We start from the raw sequence: 20,812 nt of genomic DNA, 5'->3' as shown, positions 1-20,812 counted from the left end.
TGGTGAGCAGCGGATGGTCAGAGCCCCCCACCCAGGTCCCCACAGGCATCAGATTCCCCGGGGGGCCTATTGGGGGTGCAGGTCCTGGACCCAGCCCCACACCTTCTCAGAACCACGGTCCCTGGAGGGCGAGCCCTGCAGCCTGCATTTTCAGCAACACCCCAGGAAGTTCTCACGCACACTGCAGCTTCAAAACCCATCTCTCTGGAGACACGGAGGAACATCCAGAAAGTGGAATACCCAGCTAACTCCTTTACCAACATTTACAGACTCTTGTTACACACCAGGCACCTCAAGCTTCTTTAGTCGTATCTGATGGCATCAAAGCCTTGTCTATGAAGGAGAATTCTAACACAGAGTCTGTTGATAGATTCATGGCTGTGAGCTCCTCAGGGAACCTAACAGTGTTTCCTTCAGAGAAGGCCAACAAGAAAGAGCTGCTGAAGGACAGCGAGGCGACATGTGAGCCGAGGGCACCCCGGCCCCAGACACACTCAACATACATAACGACAAAAGAACCCAGGCTTCTGGGCTGATCATAAACAAACACATACTGAGACAGTCTGGAAACGATTCCTGGAACAGAGAATGCATTTCCCACATCACACACAAAGGTGCACTTTCCTTAAGTGATTTTAGAAATTCCCTGAAGGCTCATCTTTATTAAAAATTTAACTTATTTTCTCAAATTACAGACATGGCTAAGTATGAGGGTTCACTCTAGACCTTTTCTTTCTTTTTCTTTTTTAAATATATATATACATTTTTTTTTCCATGAGGAAGATTGTCCCTGAGCTAACATCCGTGCCCATCTTCCTCTATGTTGTATGTGGGATGCCACCACAGCATGGCTTGATGAGTGATGTGTAGGTCCATGCCCAGGATCCAAACCCATGAACCCCAGGCCGCCAAAGTGGAGCATAAGAACTTAACCACTACACCACCAGGCTGGCCCCTACACTGGACCTTCTTAAGCACATTCCAAGTGGGCATCTTAACTACACTGCAATCAAGAAGAGCAGAACTGTGAATATAGAAAGTCGAGCTCCAACCACGTCCTTCTCAGGGGTCAATGGGACAATGGACAGATCTGAAAACCTGAAAGAAGTGGATAATTTTCTAGCAGGAAAAAAAAACACCAAAACCAAATCTGATCTTAGAACAGACAAAAAAAACTAGACAGGAACCATCAGGAAAGAAACTGAGAAAGTTATTAGAGCTACTCACCAGAAAGGCACCAGGCCCTGAGGGACTCACCAGGGAGTTTGCTGAGCACGTAAAAAGCAGTGAATCCCGGCCACACAGACTGTTCCAGAGCAGAGCAAGAAGGCAGGCTTCCCAATGGGTTTTACAAGGCTAACATAAAATTGATCCCAGAACCTGACAAACGCAGCTGCCAAATAAAACTACAAAGGTTTAAACATTCTAATGCCAAAACCTCAAAAATATTGGCAACACAATCCAGCTCATACTAAACACATATTACACTGCAAGCAAGTTGAGAATCAAGACGGGAATAAAAAGAACTCACTATCAGGAAATCTATGAAAATAATTCATCAAATTCATAGGTCAAGGGAGAAGAGCAGCTCAACTTCTCAAAAGGCGTCTGACAAAACCCAGCACGCAGGCTTCATTTTGTAAAACTTTAATGAATCAGGAGATGGATAGGCCCTGACATTAAACACATGTGCAAACACCAGCATTGTACTTAACAGTGGATGCCACGGGGTTCCCATCAAACGAGGATGCAGCCACCTCAGTGGACCAGGAACAGAGACAGCATTGTACCAATCACACCAGCAGAAACACTGCCTCGGACTGAAGCGGACAGAGCAAACAGGATGGGGAAGTCTGTGGACTCTGGGACCCTACAGGATGCAAAACAGAGCTGCCCAGCTGGCAACATGCATTATCCTTCAAGCGACTGGGGGGGGTGGGGAGGGAGTGATGAATGACCCTGAAGGGGGGCACAGAGGTCATCAGGCTGCCACTCCCACCACAGGCACAGGGAACAAGGCAGTTTCCTCCTCAGTGTCAGAGGGTGGGGTCACTTCCTTGGACCAGGATGCCACCCCCCAGTGCCTAAGAGGCAAGGCTGCTGCCCTCTGCTGTAGGGATGGCCACCACCTGGGGCCACAGGGGTGACAATGCTGCCCTGGCAGGCCCAGAGGCCACGTCAAGCCAAAGAGAGTTATCTCGAGCCTTAAGGTCTAATGGGTTTGGGACTTGTTAGAACCCATCACCCCTTCCTTCTTTCTGATTTCTCCCTCTGGGAATGGGAGCGTTCATCCTTGTCCCACCGCTGTATCTGGAGGCACATAACTCATCTGGCCTCAGAGGCTCCCAGAGGGAGGGGGCTCTGCCTCAGGATGAAGGCAGCTCGAGCCTCACCCACATCTGATTTAGGGACATTTAGATGAGACTCTGGATTTTAGACTTTAGAGTTGATGCTGGAACAAGTCAAGACTTTGGGGCTGTTGGTATTTTGCATGTGAGAAGGACATGAATTTTGGGGGACCAGAAGTTCTCCCTTTTGGAGACAGAATGGTGTCCTCAAAATTCATATGTTGAGGCCTAAAACCTCCACTGTGACTGCATTTGTAAATAGGGCCTTTAAGGAGGTGATTAAGTTAAATAAGGTCATAGAGCGAAGCCCTGATCCAGTAGGACTGGTGTCCTTATAAAAAGAGGAAGAGAGGAGACGGGCCCCATGGCCAAGTGGTTAAAGTTCTGTGTGCTCCACTTCAGCAGCCCAGGTTCGCAGGTTCAGATCCCGGGTGCGGACCTACTCCACTCATCACCCGTGCTGTGGAGGCGTCCCACATACAAAGTAGAGGAAGATGGGCACACATGTTAGCTCAGGGTGAATCTTCCTCATGAAAAAAAAGAATGAAAAAAAAGAGGAAGAGATACACACAAAGCACACACAGAGGAAAAGTCACGTGAAGACATGGCAAGCAGGTGGCCGTCTGCAAGCTAAGAGAGGCCTCACCAGAAACCGGCCCTGCCTACACCTTGATCTTGGACGTTCAGCCTCCAGGCTGTGGGACAATAAATATTTAAACCACCCCGTCTGTGGTCTTTGTTATGGCAGCCCTAGCTTCTAAGACACGGAGCATACTTCTTTTCTAATAAAAATAAAAGCTCATTTTTTAGAAAGCTCTGAGGACACAGCAGGGACCCAGCACACAGGCCGAGCTGGGCAGGGGCCACGTTACCAGCACGCACGTTGAGCTTGATGTGCGGCACGGGAAGCGTGAGCCGCGGCCGGTCGCTGGTCTGGGGCCGGGGGTACAGCAGCTGTGTGGAATCCCCCAGGAGCTCCCGCAGCACCTGGGCCACGTGGTGCATCTGCACTCGCGGGGCGCTGGGCGCACAGGCCATGCGCTCTGGCTCCTCAGCCAGCACCTTCTGCAGCTTGCAGTGGAACAGGCAGGAGGGGTCCAGGTTCTTGTACAGGTAGAGTAGGGTGTCCCACGTGACAAACTCCTTCAGCCGCACCCCGTTCTCCAGGAAGAGCTTCACAAACTCGGGCTTGTTGGAGATGAGGGCAGCCGTCATCATGGGGTGCAGCTCTGAAGGCTGAGAGAGGGTGCCATGGGGGGGTCATTGCCTTGGTCATCGCCTCACGTAATCCTGATCTCAGTGTCCCTGGAGACTGAATGACTGTTGTGTCCGGCTTAGGGAGCATGGAACTCCCAGGTTGCCCTCCACCAAGGTAAGGGCTGGCATCTAGACAGAGCCCACCCTCCAGGGCCTGTCCTTGCGATCCGTGTCGGCCCAACAAGTCCCTCCTCAGGGCAGCCCCGAGAAGCCTTACCTTCCACTGCCGCTCGTCGGTGAAGATCTCGCTCCGGGCGATGTCCACGCGATTCCACGCCACCGCTAACTTCAGCTGGTGGTCCCAGTTCTCGTGGCCAAAGTGGTCATGGCTCCGAGAGGCTGCAGGAAAAACCACATGCATCAGGGGGCTTCGATCTGGGTCTCAAAGCCACCTCCCATGGGCACCCCTGCCATTTAATAAAGTCAGAGAAGGCGGGATCCCTCACCAACCCCAGGCTGTCAATCATTTTAATGGAGTAAATCAGTGCTCAGTTGCAACCTTCCCCCCCCACACACACACTGTTAGAGAATCTTGGGGTTTCAGTCACCCCTCTTCCCCTGGCTCAGCCCCACTTCCCCTCGCCACCCCCACCTCCTGGTCAAGTGGAGGAAGACACGAACTCTGAAAGGCAGGCATTTTTACACCAATGTCCAAAGATACAGCACTACCAGCCCTCACACTTCCTGTTTTGCCTGGATTTCAAAACCACCACCTCACCCAGGTCCTCAGAACAAACATTTTGCCCAACTAGTTTCTGCTTTCTCTGTTCAACATCTTAAAACATGGCTTGTTATTTGCGGAAGAAAAAAAAGAACTTTGGCCCTCACCTCACACCACACGCAAAGTGGATCTGAGGCGGATCCCAGACCTGAGAATGAGAGCCGTCCCTACCGAGCTTCTCCTGTGACACGGAAGAAAATATCTGCCCCTGGGGACAGGCAAGGATTTCTTGGGAGGCAAAGAACATGACCGCAAAGGAAAAAACTGATAAATTAATCTGCATTAAAGTTTCAGCCTTCTGCCCTTCAAAGACACCTTGAAGGAAATACAGAAGCAAGCCACAGACCAAGAGAAAATGTTCCCAGCCCAGGTATCTGATGGGGCATTTGTATCAGAACATATCAAGAACTCGTACAGCTAAAAAATGAGAAGACAAAGAACCAAATACACGTGGACAGAAGACCTGAAAGACACTTCCCCAAGATGCCATACAAATGGCCAACAAGCCCTGGAAAAGACGCTCCCCATCATGGGTCATGAGGGAGCCGCCAATTCAAACCACAGTGAGATAGCACCTCACACCCACTAGGATGGCTGCAGTGTGAAAGACGGACAATAGCAAGTGTTGGCGAGGATGAGGGCAGCTGGGACGCTCACCCACGGCTGGCAGAGAGGTGACAGGCTAGGATCTTTTTGGAAAACAGTTTGGCAGTTTCTTATGAAGTTAAACATTGACCATACAGCACCAGTAATTCCACTCCTCAATGGGCACCCAAGAGAAATGAAAGCAAATAGCAGCCTCATTCATAACAGCCCCAACCTGGAGACAGCCTAAATGTCTGTCAACACGTGAATGGAAAAAGAAATGGTGGTAGATGCTCACACAACAGAATGCTACCCCGCGGCAAAAAGGAACCGTGTTCTGAGACCCGCCACACAGAAGAACCACAAAAAGGTGCACTGAGCAAAGGAAGGAAGTCACCAAAGAACAAATAGTGTACGACTCCATTTAGGTGCCGTTCTAGGATGGGTAAAACTGATATACAGTGACAGAAAGCTGGGGGCGGAGTGGAGGGAGGTTTGCCTACAAAGGGGCAGGAGAGAACTTTCTGGGGTGAGGGGACTGTCCTGTATCCGGATTATGGTGGGCACATGGGTGCACACACCTGTAAAAATCCATCTGGCAGTAAACTTAGAATGGGGGTACTGCATATAGCCTGTACCTCAATAAAGCTGATTTTTGAAAAGGGTTGATATTGAAAAACCATATATGTATATATTTCTGTATATAGAGATATTTTCATATATGCCCATATCACAAGGAGAGTCCCTTTCTCCCACCCCAGACGCCCACCCCCTTTCCCCTAAGCAACCAATTACAGCCAATCCCATTGGTTTGCTTTCAGAAATAGACGCTCTCTTTCTCTCTCCATAATCTCTCTCTTTTCCCGCCCTGCACCCATGGGAGGTGCCATCCATGCTGCTCTGCACAACATGGAGCTATGCCAAAATAATCTTCCTAGGACTTTTTATTGAGGATAGCAGGCCTGCAAAGTGCACCAGTCTCAATTGCACAGCCCGATGCCTTCTCACTGACATCTATGCCTGAACAACCACCAAGGCCAAGAGCTGCAGCATTCCAGCTCCCCAGAGGCCCCCTCACGCCCCTTCGGCTCAGTACCTGCCCCAGAGTGACCACGAGTCTACAGCTTTCTCCTGAACTTCATAACAGTTGTTGGTATTTGGTGCCCCATGTCCATGGGGTCTATCCTGGGCCATGAGCAGGGGTCCTTCCCCCTCCCAGTGCTGTGCACTGATGGTCAGACTCAGCGCCCACACTGGCCCCTTGTCACTGCCTTCGAGGGCCACAGCAGCTTCAGGTTCCACTGTACACAGGCTGCCTGGTGTCCCTCTTCTTGTTCCTTTGGCTGCTCAGAGACAAAGGCAAGGAAGAGACAGATGCTTTCATGGCCTGTTTGTAAACAGGACAGTTTAGGGCTGTGACGGGAACACCCTCAAGCCCCTGTCTTCATCTGGATATTCACACAGCTTTCCTGACCCTTGGTGTCCTTGCTGGCGGGGCAGTCGGGGTCCACTGTGGTGACAAGTCACAGCTCCTGACCCTGGCCAGCCCACATCCCCATACCCCCCACGCCCCCACACCTTCTGCTCTGATTCTGTTGAATCAGCTCTTCCCAGCTCCTCTCTGTCTGAGCAGGACTCTCCCTGGACAGAGGCCTTTAAACAAAAGTCTCAAGTCTTAGTTTTAAGCATTTCATTGGTCCTGTGAGGCACAATAGCCGGTCCTTTTGTCAGTAAAAGGGATAGGGAATGGATATATAGAAATAAAGGTAGTTTCACCCTCTACCACGAGAGCTTCCTGCTCTGCCATCTGGGTCTGCCTGGGGCCCGTGTCCCCAGCATTAGGGATGTCCCGGCCAAGTGGAAGCCAGCAGGGAAGGACAGGGAAGTGTTCCTTCCCCCAGAAGTGAGAGAAGAGGGAAGTGTGGGCCCGTGGAGAATGGGCCAGAGGACAGAAGTGAAACTAAGGAAAGTTCAACGGGAGCAGTAAGCCCCGAGCTTTACCACTCACGAGGCCCCCCTGCGTTTGACTCCGCTGCGTTGGAGGCACAGGAGTTTAAGCGAGGCACGAAGCGTGGGAAGTCGGGAGCAGCAATTACAAGGTGCTTTCTTCCTACTCGGAAATTTTATGAGAAAGTATGATGACCACAGAGGAATAAATTAGTGCGGCTGTGCTCAGATCTCAGTTAAGAAGATGAGTTGGAAAAGGAAGGCTATGCCCTGACAGCAGTGACAGGGCACCCACTTGCCCAGCAGGGTGTGGGGTGGGCCCCCCGCGGTGCACCGCCAGCTGCCCTCTCACTGCCCTCTGACCCGTGCGTCTGACCCCGGGGTGGTATTTTTGGCTCCTCTATACTCAGGGTCCTGAGCACCCTTGTGCCCCCTTTTCCCCCTGGTCCCCACTTTGCCCAACCCTCACCTTTCAGCAAGGCCTGCAGGATGGCCACATCCACGTCCTGCTGGCCGTCCTTGCCTTCCCGGAAGATGGTCAGCAGCTGCCGCCTCCGGACGATGTCTTGGATCTGCAACAAACATTCCCCAAGTGAGGAGCGAGGTAATGAGTGGGCTTCCTGACCTCTCCAAGGGGCTGGGAGAAACGAGGCCCTGCACACAAAGCCAGAGCCCTGGGCACGAGTCCTGCCTGCCTGCGTGGCCAGGGCCACCACCTCACCTCTCCACACCCTGGACAGTGAGGACAAAGGTGAGCAAGGATAATATGCAGTGATTTCCAGTGGTCTGTTGGGCACAAAACACAACCCAAGTGCGAAGAATCTTCATCTTGCTCATGAGGCAGTGTCTGCTGAATGCCCAGCATGGCTTAACATAAGAAGCATGGCTTCTTCCCCGGTCCTCCCTCCTGGGCCCTGCCTCACCCCACCTGCCTAGCTGCCTAACTATCTATCTACCTACCTACCTACCACCTATCTATCCATCCGCTCACCCATCCACCCAATCATCCACCTACCTACCTATCTACCTACCTACCTGTCTGTATATCTAGGTACCTACCCACTCTATCTACTCTCATCTATCATTTATCTATCACCTATCTATTTATCTTATCTATCTATCATCTATCATTGTCTCCTAGTTGCTATGCCTGCTACCAGTCGCTGCTCCCCATGACCCCTGCACCCCGAAGCCAGGGTGGGCCATCCACAGATTCCTCACAGCTCCTGAAGGCTTCAGACTCCTCCCCCAGCTCCCCAGGCCGGCCACACCCAGCCTCACCTGCCTTCTCATCTCCTCTCCCAGCCGGGCCATGTCCCCCACGCCTCTGCACAGACCACCCCAAGCCCAGGGCGCACCTTGGTACACGCCACCTCCACTCTAAGACCCCAACCATTCCCCATCCCTCAGGGTCCGGCTTTTATGACAACTCCAAATACCCCCTGGTCTCCCACCCAACCCCTACCCCGTCCTCCAGCCAGAACGTCTCCTGAATTTAACCCAGCTTAACAGAGATTCACAGAGCAGAGCAGCTATCATTTTCTGAGTGCAAATATGCCGACACAGTACAGAGCACTCTGCACGGATGATCTCAGTCCATCCTGAGTTTAAGTACTAATTATCCCTCTTTTACAGACAAGAAAAGGAATGCCGAGAGAGGGCATGCAAGTTCCTCCTGACACACACCCCTGTGGTGTTGGCCGCAAGTCCCTGTGATGAGACCCCATGACTGATAGCCAAGTCCGCCAATGGCAGCATCTAGGAAAAGGCCCCCTCCTGTTCACCCTTGTCACTCACCCACGGTGTAGACCCATGCTCTGAGGTTTGCTGAATGAATCACTGATCATGACCATGGAGCAGGATCCCCTCCCCAGTGAACCAGAACAATGACACAGGGGCTCCCCCCTCGGCCTGAGACTGAGTGTATGAAATGCTGTTTTCAGGCCCTTGACTCCACAATGGAAGGCAGACTAAAAAAAAGGCGCATTGACAACAGTGGGTTAGATTCCATTCTGAGAACTGCCTGAATAATTTATGAACAATTGAGCAGAGGCCCCAGGGCCCACCTGCCAATTCCAAATGGATGGGAGGGGGCGGGGGGGCGCGGAAGCAGCACTGAAGTCGGGAACTGAGCCAGCGCTCACAGCCAGACCTCCGTGTCTTTGCAAACTGCCCTGACGCTCATGGCAAAAACCATCTCACAGAACCTCCGTATCTCACTCTGAGACCACAAGAAGCACCGACAAGAACAAGGTCACTATGCCACCCGCAAAACGCCCCAGGAACTGGCCCTGCCCCATCCAGAGTGAGCCCCCTGCCTTCGACCCTCCCCAGCCCCCCATCTGGGGCTCGGACTCTCAGCAGGCCTTTCCCACACCCATGGATCCCCAAGGGAATGTCATCCCTCCACTTGTGTGTCCCTGTTGTCTTTGGTTGGTGGGCATGGACTCCCCACAGGGCTTGAAATTAGACACAGTCGGAGCTAAGCTGCTCCGCGGACTGGCCCTGAGAGCACACATCAGGCACTTAAAACTGTGAATTTCCACGAGCTTTTACAACCTGGCTTCTCGTTCACAGAGCGGGATGAAAGGTACAGACCTGGATTACTTTGCCAGCCACAACTTATTGTCAGGGGAACCCAGGAGCGGAGAGGCACCACCCGCCCCTCCAGAGAATCCTGCCAGGAAACAGAGGTGAGGTGACCCCAGGACAGTGGGCCTCAGCCCCTGGGTTAAGAGTGTGGCCAGGACAGCAGAGTCAGCACAACCACAGGAAGGGTGGGTGCGGGGCCTCTGTGCAAGCTCCTCGGGCTGGCCAAGGGTTTCAGGGGCGGGTGAGGCTGGCCCGCCTCACTCCTTCACACTGACGCCCTTTGGAGGCTGGGGTCAGGGCCATGGGCTGTGCTCCCTCTGCAGAGCTCATCAGGGCCACCCGAAATCTGGACTGGGGAGACAGCCACTGCTGAGGCCGACTTCAGATGCCCCAGGTCTCCCGACCGAGTAAACAGCCTCCAGGTGCCTGGGAGAAACTCTCCCACTGTAGGCATAAAAGACAAAGTTCCGATGAAAATTACTGAAAAGCAAGATTACAGAATCGCAGGGCAGTTATGATCCTGGGCTGTAACAGCCGCGCTCTCCCCTGGGCCAGGAGAAGTGGGTCAGGAACGGAGGAGGGTCCAAACCAGAGATCAGGGGAATGGGGCGCCCATGAGGTTCACGGCTCAAGAGTGGAGGGGATGGCTAGAAAGCGGGGCCCCAGAGCCCCCGTCATCTAGGCTATATGGTGATGTTCCAGAAAATCCTTGAAATCTAGTGGGCTAGGTAAATAATGTCATCCTTAAAAATAAAAAAGAAAAGGAAAAGACAATAAAAGAGAAAAGGCTAAATGCAATGTGGTGTCTTGGTTTGGGCCCTGGGACAGATAAAGGACACTAGTGGATCAATATGACATTGGAATAGCCTGTGTTTCGCTAACAGTGATGTCCCAGAGTTCACATCTAAGTTTTGACAAAAGCCCTGTGTTTTGTAGGACGTTATCATCAGGAGAGGCTGGGTGAAGGGTGGACAGAAACCCTCTACTGTCTTTGCAACTTTTCTGTAAAAGTAAAATAATTCCAAAACAGAGAGAGAGAACAAGCAGGCCCGAAAGAAGCTGTGCCCTGCAGCAGAGGGCCGTGCCCGCCCCCCACGTGGTGTGTTCCTGGACCCGTCAGCCGTGGGTTCCTGTCTCAGAACTCCGTTTCCACTCCATCCATTCTGCCCTCGGCGTGGGAAGGACTGCCCCTTTGGGTGTAACTAACTCCCTCCCAGGTCTTGAACTCAAACCCTCTGATCCGGGAGACCAGGGGGCATTCCTGGGCTGCTCACATGCAGATCCCCAGGGAGGGCCCATGCCCACTGAATCATGGGGGAGGACCCACCATGTCCTCCATCTAAGGAATGCACGGGAAGCCCTTCCAGATCTCCACACGGCACCCAGGAGCCAGGCTTGGGCCCCGTCTCGTCCCCCTCTACCTGCCTCCCTGTCTTGCCAACTCCTGAAGGCCTCCATTCGTCTGCCTGCCAGCCTTGAGCTCGGCGGGCTCGGCCACCCACTGCGGTCACCTCACAGCGCCCGTGCTGCCGAGTCTCAGCTCTCCATCCCTCTGCTGCCCTCCCCAGCCTCAGCACCAGCCTCCTGCCCCTCCAGTCCAGCAGGCTCCTCCTCCCAGAACAGCTGTGCTCTCACCCTGCAGTGTCCCAGCCCAGCTGGAAGTTCTGCAGGCAAGAGGCTGGAGACGTGCCCTCCCTTGGCAGAACAGGTCGCTGCCTCTCGAAGGCTTCCTGCCAGCCCTGGGCCGTCTGCCCACCCGGCTCAAAGACTACCACCCTCTGCAGATCACTTCCGTGCCCGCCTCAGGCCCCCTGGGGTCTCTGTTTCTGGGTCCTGTGTGTCCTAGTCCTACTTACCAGGCCAACAGCCTCCAGACGTACCAGCTGCAGGCTCATGCCTGAAGACCGACGCGCCTGCCTGCCTCACCTTTTTGGTCCACTCCACAATCCTGCCTTCGGTGAAGGTCTCAAACATCTCCTGGAAGAACATGCTCAGCTTCTGCTGAATCAGGGAGATGGTGATCTCAGAGATGGGCAGACCAGCCACCTGGGCAATGACGTCGGCCACGCGGCCCGAGCCCTCCACGATCACGCAGGGGGTGCCGTTGGTGATGGCGTTGTAGATGGTCTGCAAGGGGGGGGCCAACCATGAGCCCCGGGGCCTGGATCCCCGCCCGCCCTGACACTTCCTAAAGTGGAGAATTCTCCAACAGCATTTACCGTCAGGGCCAGTGGGCTATTGTGAAATTCACTGAACCCTTTAGTTTGCTAGCATTCCACTGCTCAGAGGAAAAAGCAGCTAATCCTATATACTGTGGGGCATTCACCTCATGCATCATCTCTCAGGCCTATCACCCCACGCCTCTGTAATGAAAGATCTGGACATTTCCGCCCATTGACCTGTGAACACGTGAGCCATCTCCAGATACTCTCCAGAGACAGGAGGCGCTGCCTGGCCGGACTTTCGCTCCCTCATTAAGGCTCAGGGTAAGACCAGGACAACAAGAGAGACCCCAGGACCCAGGGTGAGATCAGCTTCAGGAAGGGGCTTGTGACCCCAGTAGGAAGGAGGCCTTCAGTGGGAGCAGGCGCCCTACTCTGGGTGCGAGGAAGCAGCCTGGGCACCGTCTGTGGGAGAGCCAATGAAGAGGATGCTGCAGGGGTGGGCGTGGGGGACCAGATGCTTTCCCATCCCCCAGGACACCCCAAGGTTCTAGGTTGACCTCCTGCAATCACTAAACATAAACGGACGTTTTCTATGATCCCATAAACGAAACGTCCATGCTCCTGCCCCAAATCTGCAGGCTGTAATGTTGTTGTCTGTTCCTACAGCAGAAATAAAGTTGGTCAGCATCCCACGAGTGAGGTGAACCACACCCCATAGGGAGGGCTCTGAAGAAAGGTCTGTGGGCAGCAAGTTAAAACCACTGAGGAGCCTGCCTTCCATTCAGCTGCTGGTCCCTCGGGGCTGGGGCGTGGCCTGAGGGCCTATATTTTGAGAACCCCTTGAGGGGAGTCTGGCTGCAGAGTTGCAGAAACCCCCACGGGCTGCCCCAGGGTCCAGGAGGGGTGGTGGCGAGGGGCGCCGGCTCCATGATTGCTGCAGTCCCCTCTGGAGCCCCCTTACTTCTGTGCTGGTCAACCGCCCAGGGCCAAAGCCAGCGCAGCCCCCCCACAGCGGGGACCACTCTGCAGGCTCCCTTCCCAGCCCACCTGCCCCCTTGGAAAGGGCCCTGCCACGTGGTGGGCCTCCCTTTCTCCACCCTGTGGTGGACAAGCCCTCTTGCCAATGACCCCGCTGGGATGCTGGTAACAGCGCTTTGGGCCAGCTGTCCCCCCACAGCAAGACTCGACCCCCAAGACACCCCCACCCTGCAGCCAGTACTCACGTGCAGTGTGCCAGGTCCCCCCTCCAGCACCACACAGACAATGGGGATCTTGATGGCCACGCCTAGGATGAAGCACAGAGGCCCCGCTTAGGGAAGGCAGGGCTCAGACTCTCCACCTGGGTACAGCTCCCACCCCCCTGCCAGCTCCGGCCTCATCCCATGCGAGCGTCGGTTGGGAGCCATGTTGTAAGTACTAAGCAGCTTTAAAGGTTGGCACCCTGGAGCTGCCAGAGCACCTGCCTGTTCTGTGTAATGAGAGCAAACTCGAGGGCCCGGTGATGGCACCTCTCTTGCACCTGCCTCTCCTGCCCCTTTTCGGGGTGGGGGAGAGCCGGGGGCTGTGGGCCATCAGAGCGACAAGCAGGGTCCAGCAGGACACCACAACCAGCTACCTTTCTCTGCAGGCTTTCACAATGCCTCAACTCTGGGCGTGCCACAGGGACACATCAAGCAGTGGCACACGCACACACGTGACGTGGGAGCTTGGCATTGGAAACTCTGTCCTCTGTCCGGCCGTCCGGCCCCCACCTTAAGCTTTTTTTCAGCCAGTCGGCAGCCGGGGGATGTGTGAAGACTTCAGAAATGTCTTTCCCCGGGCCACAAACATTCTCTCCAAGTTCCCGCATGATCTAACGGCCCCCACACACTCGCACCCCCAAACACTCCGCACCCGCGTCCTCAGTGGAGCAGGGTTCTCAGGGTGGTCCCCGGACCGGCACCCTCAGAGTCACCTGGGGACTTGGGAATGAGGTTCTCACCCATCTGGACCTGTGAGTCAGAGCCTCTGGGGTGGGCCATTCTCCGGGTTGACAAGCCCCCCAGGGATGCTGATGTGCAAGGAACAACGCTGCTCCGAAGGTGCCCACCCAGCCCAGGGACAGACCTAGAAACTCCGATATCTTGGTCCTTCTTCACCTCCCTCAAATCATATGCAAAGTCCTGTGTATTTGACCTCCCAGTGTCCTAGCGTCCATCCCATCCCACCTCAAGGAAAGATGTCCAGGCCCGAGTTTTGGCAGGTTCTGTCTTCTGAGCCGAGACATGTTTGTGTGGTCGAATGGCTATAGGATGGTCTGTGACCTGAGAGGGAGCAGAGGAGCCGGGGGCCTGCCCTGACTGTCCTTCACCTGGTTAAAAGGGACGAGAGATGACCCTACCGAATAAGTGCAAAGAGATGGTGGGAAAGAAATCCAGGTGCCTTCTGATCGCGCACCTCGAGTGCCCCGCCTGTTGAATGTCCTGGTCACGGCCAGCTGTGTCCCAGACACCTTGACCAGCCCGCTCCTCTCTCTGTCCCGCGCGCCCTCGGAAGCGAGCTCCACTCACCTCCTCTCTCCTTGGTCTGCTCCGATATGAACTTCTCCAGCTTCGTCCTCAGGGGAATCTCCACCCCGTAGCGGCCATGGGTCCCGTCATCCACAAGGATGAAGTGGGAGTGGTTGCTGTCCAGGCAGGTCAGGTGCCCTTGGCCGTCCTCATCCACGATGTACTCGGCAGGGAAGCCACCCTGAGGACGGCAGAGAAGAGTCGGACACAGACAGACGGAAAGTCCTGCATCTTTAACGCTGGGAATGAGGGATCTAGTAGGCTGATAAACGACCCTCCAAAGATGCAGCAGTCCTGATCGCTGGAGCCTGTGAACGTTCCCTTGTTTGGAAGAAGGGTCTCTGCTGATGCGACGAAGTTAAGGATCTTAACATGGGAAGATTAATCTGGACTGGGTTATCCAGGTGGGTCCTAAATGCCATCACAAGTGTCCCTGAAAGAGAGAGGCAGATGGACACGTGACGACAGAAGAGGCAGAGGCCCTGTGACCACAAAGGCAGAGGCTGGAGTGATGTGGCCACAAGCCAAGGAAAGCCGGCAGCCGCCAGAAGCTGGACGGGGCGAGGAAGGACCCTCCCCTAGAGCCTCTGGAGGAAGCACAGCTCTGCCGACAACTTGACTGTGGCCAAGTGATACTGATCTCGGAGTTCTGGCCTCCGGAAACGGCAGAGAGGAAATTTCTGTTGCTCTAAGCCACCAGGTTTGTGACATTTGTTGCAGCCGCCCCAGGACACTGATCCCAGAGGGACGGCTGCTGGACCAGCGCACACCCCCTGTTGTCCACAGGGGCCGGCAGGCTGGTATCGTGGGGAGTCTTCTGAACTCCAAACGTGGGGAAGAGAACATAGTGATCCTGGAAGTCACCCACTCTCTCTCGGCCTCAGATTTCCGCTCCACAGAATGAGCACACGGGACAGGACCAGCCCCGGCCAGACAAGTGCATCTACGATGCTGACACAGATGGAACACAAAGGCTGGAGTCGGGCTGCCCAGATCTCGAGCATTTGTGATGGCTAAAGGAATCACACCAGAGAGGCTCCCCGGGAAACGAGCACAGGCTGCACGGCCCAGGGGAGAAGGGCCGGTTCCCGAGTCACCACTCATGGGGCAGTTATGAGAAAGCATCCTCAGAAGTCACGGAGATGACGGGGTTCAGGGCAGGCTGCCTCAAGATGTGTGCCACTCTGCCATGAAGACATGAGCTGAAGACAATAAAGGCTGGGGCCTCAGGAAGAACATTCAACCTTACCCCAAACTGCCTAAAAGAATTTCACCTAGAAGGCCCATTCCAGGAAGCCATAAGATATCACACCGTAAGATAGCTATAGTATAATGTGAAATAGGTCCTATAGAAAGGCACCAACAGGGGCCGGCCCGGTGGTGCAGTAGTTAAGTTCGAACGTTCCACTTTGGTGGCCCGGGGTTCACCGGTTCAGATCCCGGGTGCGGATACAGCATCACTTGGCACGCCATGCTGTGGTAGGCATCCCACATATAAAGTAGAGGAAGATGAGCATGGATGTTAGCTCAGGGCCAGTCTTCCTCAGCAAAAAGAGGAGGATTGGCAGTAGTTAGCTCAGGGCTAATCTTCCTCAAAAAAAAACGAAAGAAAAAAAGAAAGGCACCAGCAAGGCCATTTTTGGCCCAGCAAAACTTGCTTTAACAAACATTTGCATTTCCGTCTCCATGCAAATTGTCTTCCTCCCCTCTGAAATCCCAAACCACTACCCCAACCTCCTCCTTTGCCTTTAACTGAAGATGCTACTTAAGCTAGCAGCTTTGGCCAGATGGCCGAGTTACGCAGTGTCCTGGGTCTCTCCCATGTATACATGCCATAAAGCTCTGTTGATTTTCCCCTGTTATTCTGTCTCATGTGAATTTAATTTGTAACCCAGACAGAAGGACCCAGAGTGGGCAGAGGAATTCTCTTTCTCCCCTACAGAGTCTTGTGTTTGGGGCCAGTGTCTCCCGAGCTTTCCTGACTCTGTGGACTAAGTGGACGTGTGCTCATTATGCCAAATCTAGTGTCCCTAAACAATCTTATCAGATGAAACAAATTATCTTTTCCAACTCAAGGCTCCATATTTGAGCAATTGCTTCCCACAGCTGCACCCAGTGAAATGGAAACAGGAGCGCTCTCTCTTCAATCTTAAAAGAAGCTCCTGGTGGGTAATGACTGTTGGAAGTCAGAGCATCATGCAGTCCCTGGGCTGGAGGAGATCTGAGTGCAGGGGTTCAAGGGTCACGAGGTCACACTTTGGGATCAGACAGCCTGGAGTCAAGCCCACCCAGATGCTCATGAGCCGCGCACTCTTGGCCAAGCCACCTCCTTACATTCAGTCCACTTCCTTTCTCATCAGAGTGGCTGTTAGCAGAGCCCCAGACCAGCAGTGGCTCTTAGGCGATTCCTATGTGGACCCATCTTGTAATCTCAAGGGGGAAACCAGAGTCCAGCCAATTACCTACTTGTCCCGGGTCACCAGCATCTATAGTGCGGGGGCCTCGAGCCCAGATCTCCTGTGTCCCTGTCCAGCCTCTCCCCTCCACGCTGCATCTACCCTGGTGCCCAGATGGTGGTCTGTCCACTGCAGTCCCCCGTCAGATCCTACACATCAACTCCCTGCCTCCCATCTCTCCTCTGACCCCACCACCCCAGGAGCACACCCACTCGGCTCACCGTGGGATGGATCAGGCCTTCTCGGTTGTGCAAGGTGCCCCACGTGGCAATTCCAATGGTGACGACTTCTCCTTCGTTGTAGCTGCTGCTCAGGCTGAAGTCGCGCACGGCCTCACCCACCTGCTTCATCACGCCCGTGTGGGTCCCCCCAGTGATAATCCAGGCCCCTGGGGAAAGGAGAGAGGGTGGGCAGGCCCATGGGTCCTGGTGCACACCCTGCCACGCCTGAGCCTGACACCTAAGGCCCTGCATGCTTCTGATGCTCAGTCCCCCATGCCCGCCGAGCCCCTACTCAAGGGCCTTCAAACTCATGATCAGGGGTAAGTCTTAAAAGCTGGAGGCATCACAGTCTCTTGTTTCAGAGTATCCTATAAAGCCATAGTGATGAAAACAGCACGGTACTGGTACAAAACAGACACACAGGTCAATGGAACAGAATTGAGAGCCCCACACATCTACAGACAGTTAATCTTCAACAAAGGAGCCACAAACATACAGGGAGAAAGGAAAGTCTCTTCAATAAATGGTGTTGGGAAAACTGGACAGCCACACACACAAGAATGAAAGTAGACCGTTATCTCACACCCTACACAAAAATTAACTCAAAATGAACTAGAGACTTGAATCTAAGACCTGAAACCATAAAACACCTAGAAGAAAATATAGGCAGTACACTCTTTGACACTGGTCTTAGCAGCATCTTTTCGAATACCATGTCTACTCGGGCAAGGGAAACAAAAGAAAAAATAAACAAGCGGGACTTCATCAGACTAAAGAGCTTCTGTAAGGCAAAGGAAACCAGGAACAAAACGAAAAGACAGCCCACTGACTGGGAGAAAATGTTTGCAAATAATATATCCAACAAGGGGTTAATCTCCATAATATAAAGAACTCGCACAACTGAACTATAAAAAAAACAAACAACCCGATCAAAAAATGGGCAGAGGATATGGACAGACAATTTTTCCAAAGAAGATATACAGATGGACAACAGGCAAATGAAAAGATGTTCAACATCACTAATGATTAGGAAATGCAAATCAAAACTACAGCAAGATATCACCTCACACCCATCAGAATGGCTATAATTAACAAGACAAAAAATAACAAATGTGGGAGAGGTTGTGGAGAAAAGGGAATGTAAACTGATGCAGCCACTATGGAAAACAGTATGGAGATTTCTTAAAAATAGAAATACCATACGATCCAGCTATCCCACTTCTGGATATTTATCCAAAGAACATTAAATCAACAATACAGAGAGATCTATGCACCCTTATGTTCGCTGCAGCATAATTCACAACAACCAAGACATGGGAGCGACCCAAGTGCCCATCAACTGATGAATGAGTAAAGAAGAGGTGGTGTATATATATGTGATGGAGTACTACTCAGTCATAAAAAAGACAAAATCGTCCCATTTGCAACAACATGGATGGACCTTGAGGGTATGGTGTTAAAGAAATAAGCTAGATAGAGAAAGACAAGATAGAGAAAGACAAATGAGCTAGATACAGAAAGCTAGATAGAGAAAGGATTTCACTCATATGTGGAAGATAAACTAACACATGGACAAAGAGAACAATTTAGTGGCTACCAGAGGGGAAGGGGGCTGGGGGTGGGCACAAGGGGATCAAGGGGTGAATATATATGGTGATGGATATAAAGTAGACTATTGGTGGTGAGCACGATGCAGCCTATACAGAAACTGATATATAATAATGTACACCTGAAATTATACAATGCTATAAACCAATATGACCTCAATAAAATAATTTAAAAAAAAAAACAAAACAGGATTTCAGAGGAAGCCAAACCGCGATTACGTCCTCAACGCTACAGCTGGGAGCCGAGGTTTCCGGTGCTGCTCAGGGAGGCGGGGACAGGAACAGGCCCCCCAGCCCACCCCACCCCCAGCTCCTGACGGCAGGCCTTGTCCTCTCTCCCTGCCTCCTGTCCAGTCTAGGAAACACGGCACCTCAGAAATTTCTCTGAATGCTTCTATTTCAAGACACATAAACTTCCCTTCTTCCCCTTGGTTTTTGGGCATAGAGTGTGGTAGACTGCATCCCTGTGTCCGCCACTGGGCCCTGTTCCCTGTGCGGGATCATAAGTCCCACCCACTGCCACACAACTTACAGAGGCCCCTATGGGGGAAACACCTCCCACCCCACTGTCCAGCCCGACCAGTGGCCCGGTTTGGTCATCTCATGCTGGCAAGAAGAACTGATGCCAGGTCTGAGGAACCTGAATTTGCGCCAGCTGTTTTTGCAGTACTCCATCTGCCACGAGGACAGCAGGTCCCCTGTGGGGTCTGCTCCTCTGGTCTGTGTCCCGGAATGAGAAGACACATGGAGCGGACCTGCAGCCGCTGACTTGCAGCCACCTCCTTGAAACATAAGCCAAGAGACACGTCTGCTCTTGTTTGGGCTGCCTGGTCCCAGCACGGTGCCGACAACTGTACAGGATTTGACGCCTGGAAGCCAGTCATGGCGTCGCCATAAAAAACAATCTAAACCACGTGGCACTGGCCTTGGGGCCGGGAAGTGGCTGATTGACATTGAACGCTGAAAAGATAACCACGAGATGTGGTACAACTGTCACCCGTGACTCCCTGGGGACAGGTGCGTGCCTGCTGAATGTGCGGCAGAGGTTACAAGTGTGCCTGGTGATGGTCAGCTGCACTGAGCCAAGATTCAGTCGATCTGCAGGCAGGGACGGAGGGAAACGGAAGGATCCCGAAAACCCAGGGCCTACAGGTAGACAATGAAATTGAGCGACATGGGCCAATTAAGACTCAGATTAAGACTCTGTTTCAGGGCAAAGGCCAAACCGAGGGTGTGGCCCTCACACCCTTGGCTGAAACCAGATCCCAGAAAGAGGCTCAGTGCCCTCTGGGTGACCCCAGTCTCACCTGGACCCCAAATCCTTGCTCTCGGGGCATTGACTTACACTGGCAGAACCCCCTCAGGGGCCCTGGGCATGGGATCTGCTTATCGATTGTCACTTTGAGAGAGCCCCGAGGGCTGCCTCCCGAGGAGCCCTGGATACTTCAGGCAGACACAGGGTCCCGGCACACAGCCCCTGCCCTGCTCTTACTGGGAATGTCACCTCAGGGAGGGAGTCAATGACAGAAACAAATCCTTCCTTCCATGACGCTGACAGAAAGATCAGGTAACAGGAACTCACTTGCACCCCTCGGGCTAACCCAGGCTCCTGGCCTCCTCTGCCCGCCCACGGAAGCTCACAGCTTCCAGGCCTCCTCTAGGCGCAGAGCAGGGCGTCACCATCGGGGAGTGAGCCAGGGCCCTGTCTGTCCTGACAGGCAAGCCAAGCCAGCAGAGGGGCAGCAGCAGGACATCAGGGAAGGAGGGTGGGCAGGGAGCGCCGGGTGAGTCTGACCACATGCTTCTCCACTGGGGCCCAGAGTGGCCTCAGGGACCCCCGAGGGCCAAGCAGTCCCAACACCCCGGCTCTGTCTCGCAGGGACCCACTCCTCCCTCAGCCTGCCCCTTGCTCCCAGGCTGAGCGCTCCCTGTGGTCCAGGCCTCATGTCCCCCCTCCCAGGCGTTACCTGTGGTCTGGGCCACCTTGACCAGGCCTCTGCGGAAGACGTTCTTCAGCCTGGGCTTCATGTTAAAATCCTTGGCCCCACCAGTGACCGAGATGAGAAGGTTGGGGACATCCAGGCCCCAGTGCTGGGTGATGAGGTGGTAGATGACGCTGGAGGGCGTGTCCTGGGAGAGGCGGACATACTGCGGGGAAGTCAGAGGACAGCAGAGGAGCCTGGGTCAGTGGCCAGCTGGGCAGGTCCAAGGCCACAGTGCAGCGGGGGACAGTGTCCCCACCCCCAGCCATGTCCGACAGCCCCAAGCAGGCCGTGGTCGCCTCACCCCTGGGTCTAGATTCAGTGAGGGTTGCAGCCATACAGGGCATGAATTGGGAGAAAAGGGGGAGGCAAAGGCCCAGAA

The 20,812-nt window shown here is 53.7% G+C and overlaps 1 protein-coding gene across 12 annotated transcripts in view; it reads right to left on the bottom strand.

The window, feature by feature from the left end:
• TRPM2 (transient receptor potential cation channel subfamily M member 2) overlaps positions 1-20,812 on the bottom strand; it is a 59,835-nt gene that overhangs the window by 26,313 nt on the left and 12,710 nt on the right. For 10 of the 12 annotated variants that reach the window (XR_011534005.1, XR_011534007.1, XR_011534006.1 and 7 more), the window contains exons 5-12: positions 20,416-20,596; positions 16,842-17,008; positions 14,165-14,345; positions 12,839-12,900; positions 11,377-11,577; positions 7,328-7,430; positions 3,823-3,944; positions 3,231-3,584 (exon numbers count right to left, since the gene is read on the bottom strand). Coding sequence is in view for 7 of the 12 variants with exons in the window: in XM_070597887.1 (XP_070453988.1) it covers positions 3,231-3,584; positions 3,823-3,944; positions 7,328-7,430; positions 11,377-11,577; positions 12,839-12,900; positions 14,165-14,345; positions 16,842-17,008; positions 20,416-20,596 (1,371 nt within the window). In the remaining 5 variants the exon portion in view is untranslated. Of the gene's footprint in view, positions 1-3,220; positions 3,585-3,822; positions 3,945-7,327; positions 7,431-11,376; positions 11,578-12,838; positions 12,901-14,164; positions 14,598-16,841; positions 17,009-20,415; positions 20,597-20,812 lie in introns of those variants that run through there. The other 2 variants (XR_011534008.1, XR_011534009.1) reach the window with 2 other exon arrangements.

Source organism: Equus przewalskii, chromosome 27 (assembly GCF_037783145.1).
Source record: "Equus przewalskii isolate Varuska chromosome 27, EquPr2, whole genome shotgun sequence".
Lineage (NCBI taxonomy): Eukaryota > Metazoa > Chordata > Mammalia > Perissodactyla > Equidae > Equus > Equus przewalskii.
Note: the sequence above shows the minus strand (reverse complement) of the source record. Positions and strands in the feature narration are given on the sequence as shown.